General features: G+C 45.5%; 1 protein-coding gene across 2 annotated transcripts in view; it reads right to left on the reverse strand.

Moving 5' to 3' along the window:
• The window catches only part of LOC311018702 (nuclear receptor ROR-alpha A-like), a 43,436-nt gene extending 41,098 nt beyond the window's left edge, over nt 1-2,338 (reverse strand). For both annotated transcript variants that reach the window (XM_084017742.1, XM_084017741.1), the window contains exon 1: nt 1,915-2,338. In XM_084017742.1, the coding sequence (XP_083873868.1) occupies nt 1,915-2,080 (166 nt within the window). In that variant the 5' untranslated portion in view covers nt 2,081-2,338. The remainder of the gene's footprint in view (nt 1-1,914) is intronic.
• Between the last annotated feature and the right edge of the window lie 2,429 nt (nt 2,339-4,767).

Raw genomic sequence — 4,767 nt, forward strand, 5'->3', positions numbered from 1 at the left:
TGACAGTTATTTTTTCACTCTGATCTTAATTTAATTAGCCAGGTTGCAAAAATGTACTTTTTTTATCTCAGCAATATCTCTAAAGTTAGACCGGGATGATATTTATTATTAACCAGAAACAGAAATTCACTGCGATCAACTCTATCAGTCTATTTGATTGATTACTGACTCCGTTTAAGAAAGCAAACACATTCAGGACGAGTCAGAACTTTAACCTCAGATTCCTCACACTGTCTTTAAAATCTGACCTTTGACCTTTCAAGGGTTGACAGATGTCAAGTTGGCCGTCTGGCCAACTGCAACAAAACACATAAAATAAAAAAACACAAATCAACAGTCTAATCAATAGTTTACATATTTCATCCTCCATGATTATTAAACAAACTCTTTTTCTCCATTCCTTATCTTTAATGTTTAACTTAAACAAATAAATATCTTTATTCCATGTGCAGCAGTGACACAATAAGACATAAGACATAAATCACGACCAATCAGGAGAAGAGCAAGAACGAGATTTGTTTGGCTCCTAACCCTTTTATTCGTTGTTTATTTGAGTGCACTTCTAGTTTGTTGCAGCTCGATTTGGTTCTCATACAACGGCGTTTTTACCCAGAAGCCCCTCCTCGTCCCAGAACGGAGACCCTCAATGTGCCACAATCTCACCAACTATCCTGAAACCACTGGAGTGTCCGACTCTGAGGAACCCAAGAGAGCGTGGCGTGGAACATCGGCGTCGGCGGTAGCGTGAAGTATGAAATAAGCGTCATGAATACGATCACCCCTAGCAACCAGAACAACATCGGAAGGTGAACCGAGAGTTGAGTTTCTTTCGTTGTACTCTTTAACTCGTTAAGTTTCTGAATATCGTAACGTAAAAACTTCTTCTCCTGAGCTTTTTTAAATCCCCCTGGTGGCGGGTCGCCCAAATAACACGCCATCAAAATGTCAACTCCTGGTCCGGCTTCCCGCTCACACTGAGGTGGTCCCTCCTGGTTCCTCCTGGTCCCTCCTCTGAGACGACCTTCATCGTTGATCCTGTCTCTGGACCTTTTACGTGAACATTGAGGAATAAAGGAGGATAATCCCACAACGAAAAGGCAGTCATTCCCACGATGTTGATGTCTCACTGGAGGAAATGAGCTCTAAAAGCTCAGCTGATTATTATCAGTGGGAAAGAATATAATATGTAAGGGATAATCCACGACCAGAAGGTATCGCTAGAAACACCAGAAAGGCTTTTTGAAGCGACTGCAGTCACGTACATCACTCATTCACTAAAACAACAACAGGAAACGCATTTTAGAGATGTTTCAACTTCAAAATCCCACATTTCCACTTTTTTGTTTGTTTTTGGTCACACGTGCCATTTTATGCATAAAATAAAATAAAAATACAGGTGTGTAAACGCACTTTGTGAAAATTTAACATGTGGTTGGATTTTTCTGTTATTTTCCTTCAATGATTCTTTTGATTTTCTATTAAATATCAGAAAGTTCTGAAAAAACACTAAATTCCAAGAGCTGAATGTGAAATCCTCAAAGTGTTTTGTTTCATACGACCAAAAGTCCCAAAATCCCAAATATGTATGTTTTACTATCAGAGACGTGATGACGTAAACATGAAATCATCATCACACTGTGGACCAGGTTCTTGCAGAACAAACAGGGAACCAGCAGACCCGTCCGACACTACTTCACCTGCAACTAACAAACTTCCGACCTGGAAGGAGTTGAAGCCACGCGGCTCCTCCAGCAGTCAGCGGCGGTCCGCTCTCTCGCCGCCCGGCTTTCAGCGCCCACCCCCGGCTACACAAACCCCCGGAGCCCCGCGGCAGACCCCCGGACGAACTGCTCCACAAACCCGCTGAGAAGTTGCCGCCGCAGCCAGCCAGCCTTTTACAAATCGGCGTCTTACCTTTGCTGCAGCCGGAGGAGCCCAAACTACCGTTCCTCCTCGCCGGAGTCAGGTGCTCTCCTCCCCGCGGAGCCTCCACGCTCCTCGGCGTCTCCGTGAGCGGTGCACCGGGCTCCGAGCCCTTGCCGCCCGGGTCGCTCGCCGAATCCTGCGGGGACGACTCCATCCGTGCACCGACAAAAAAACACAACAAAAGTCCTGACTCGAACAACAACAAAACCCGACGAAGCTTCCAGCAGCGGGAGGAGCGAGGCTGCCGGCGGCTGTCAGCGCGCTGGTGTGCGGCGCCGTGCGGAGGGGAGGAAGCCGGGGAGAGGGAGGGAGGGGGCGGCGCCGTGGAGGTCTGGGGCTGCCCTCCCTGGAGGGCTGGGACCCGGACCGGATCGGCTGCACGGCGGCTGGTCCGAAGTCAGGAGCCCGCGCTCCTTGCTGAAGAGGGGCCGACCGACCACGTCACAGAGGGAAGGTGTGCGGATGCAGGTGTTTCTGGTTCCAGATGTGCAAAGGACCCTGGGTAACCTTTAGTGAGACACATTTAATAAACTCTTAACCAACACATGACCGTCATGACAACGAGGTTTTGAAGCCACCAATTCATAGTTTTTTGTTTTTTTTATGTTTTGCAACCAGTAGGAAGTGACCATATTTGGCCTGTAGAGGAGTGAAGAATGGATATGAAAAAGCTGCTAACAAAGTTAGCTTCATAATTAAAGTGTTAAAGTCATCATAGTAGCTGACCTTAACCATTTTCTCATAGACTTCTATACAACCAGAGAGGAGTCGCCCCCTGGTGGCCAGCATAGAGAAGAAGGACCATTTTCTCATAGACTTCTATACAACCAGAGAGGAGTCGCCCCCTGGTGGCCAGCAGAGAGAAGAAGGACCATTTTCTCATAGACTTCTATACAACCAGAGAGGAGTCGCCCCCTGGTGGCCAGCAGAGAGAAGAAGGACCATTTTCTCATAGAATTCTACACAACCAGAGAGGAGTTGCCCCCTGGTGGCCAGCAGAGAGAAGTAGGACCATTTTCTCATAGACTTCTATACAACCAGAGAGGAGTTGCCCCCTGGTGGCCAGCAGGGAGAATGACAGTTTAAGGACCTTCTGCTTAGGCTTCACTTTTCAGCTCCGGAGGTTGGAGTCCTTTTAATGAGATTGTATATATTGTGTACACAAATTATTAAATAGTGGCGATATATATATATGATATAACAAATCTGTTTTCTGTTGATTTTATTATTTTTTTAATGCAATATAAAACCGAGTACAGTCATCTTAGCACTTAATAAAACATTTTTACAATTTAGTTTATCCCTTTTTGAACAATAAAAATACCTTTAAATGTTGGTGTTTTAGAATGAAAATCAAATAATTTTGGTTTTAAACACCTGTTTCTAAAAACAAAATCAAAAGACCAAAAGATACACGGACCCAAGTGAATGAATAAATAAATAAAAGTACTTTGCGGCTCTGGTTGTCTGCTACTTCTCAAGGTGCATTGTGGGATACTTTGAATCCACTTAGAACTACAACATGGAGGACTCACCATGTGGCGAGTGATTGGGGGCGTTTGGTTTCATCTGGACTCTCCGGCGGCTGTCGTCCTCTCGGCGAAGCCCGGCCGTCTTACTGCCTCCCTCGCCGCCTTTTCATCATCAGCCCTTTTTTCCACCGCTAACTTCTTTTCACCAGAAAGCTTCGCGTTGCCTGGGACATTTCAGAAAGAAAAAAAACACGTTGCTCCAGATTTCATCACTTTAATGAGTTCAGATGGAATAAAGTGAATATGATGATTATTTAGAGGCGGGATGAGGACTGAAGCAACCTTGGTTAGCCTGCAGCGATTAAAGAAAAAGCCACGGGAAACGCTCAAACTTTACCGTGTAAAGCTTCCGTTAAACTGCTCTCAGATCAGAGGACACACTCTTTGTATTCACGTGGTTCTGGAAACGGGACTGCAGTCGCAGCCCTCCTTCTATGATTTCTCCACATCAGCCAAATCTTTCTATCAATCAACAAACTCAAATTCAAACCACCGCTGCCTTCCTCCAATTAAAACCTATATTTAGCCAGAAAGTAATGGCAGTGGTATGATGTCATCGAAGCGCTGGAGGTTAATGCCTTGCACAAAAGCAGCGAAACCCTCGACATCACACCCCGCAGCAGACCAGGGTGGAGCTCATCGAACTGTCGAGCCAGAACTAAGCCCCACCCACCGGCCGCCGGGTCACAAACTTTCTCGCCGTGTTAATTCTCGCCACTCGTGCTGGATGTTATTAAGTTTGTCTGCACGACGACAGCTTTTTTTTTAAATGCTTGTTTTCTGAATGGAGTCTGGTTGATGGGCTATGCTAAGCTATGCTAGGCTATGCTATACTATGCTTTAGATACGACCTCACAGAACTCCCAAACTTTCATCCGTCAAAGACGTTTGCGTGGCTAACTTTGCCGAGCAGTTTGGGACTTATTTATTTTCGTTTTGTGAGTTTTCGCAATGAATATATATAACACGTCGGACTCAGTGTACGATGTGTTTGTGCGTTAACGAATTGTATCCGATGACGGATGAAAGAAATGCATGCGAAAACAAACGAGGCCATACGATACGTCAAAAACAAATAGGTTTCCCCACGAAACGTAACTCACAAGGCAGTTTTGTTGCAACATAACTTTTTCGTATAGCTTCCCACTCAGATCGGCTGTTCTGATGAATACTTCAGATAAAAGCTGAGCTGATGGAAGAGTGGCCGTCTCCATGGCGACCAGATGAGGCTGAAGCAGCTTCATGCTCTCAGAATAACGCTGAGTCATCGGACCAAACAGCTCGGCTCAATAATTCAGCGCTCATCTGT

Source organism: Eutrigla gurnardus (genome assembly GCF_963514095.1).
Source record: "Eutrigla gurnardus genome assembly, chromosome: 1".
Lineage (NCBI taxonomy): Eukaryota > Metazoa > Chordata > Actinopteri > Perciformes > Triglidae > Eutrigla > Eutrigla gurnardus.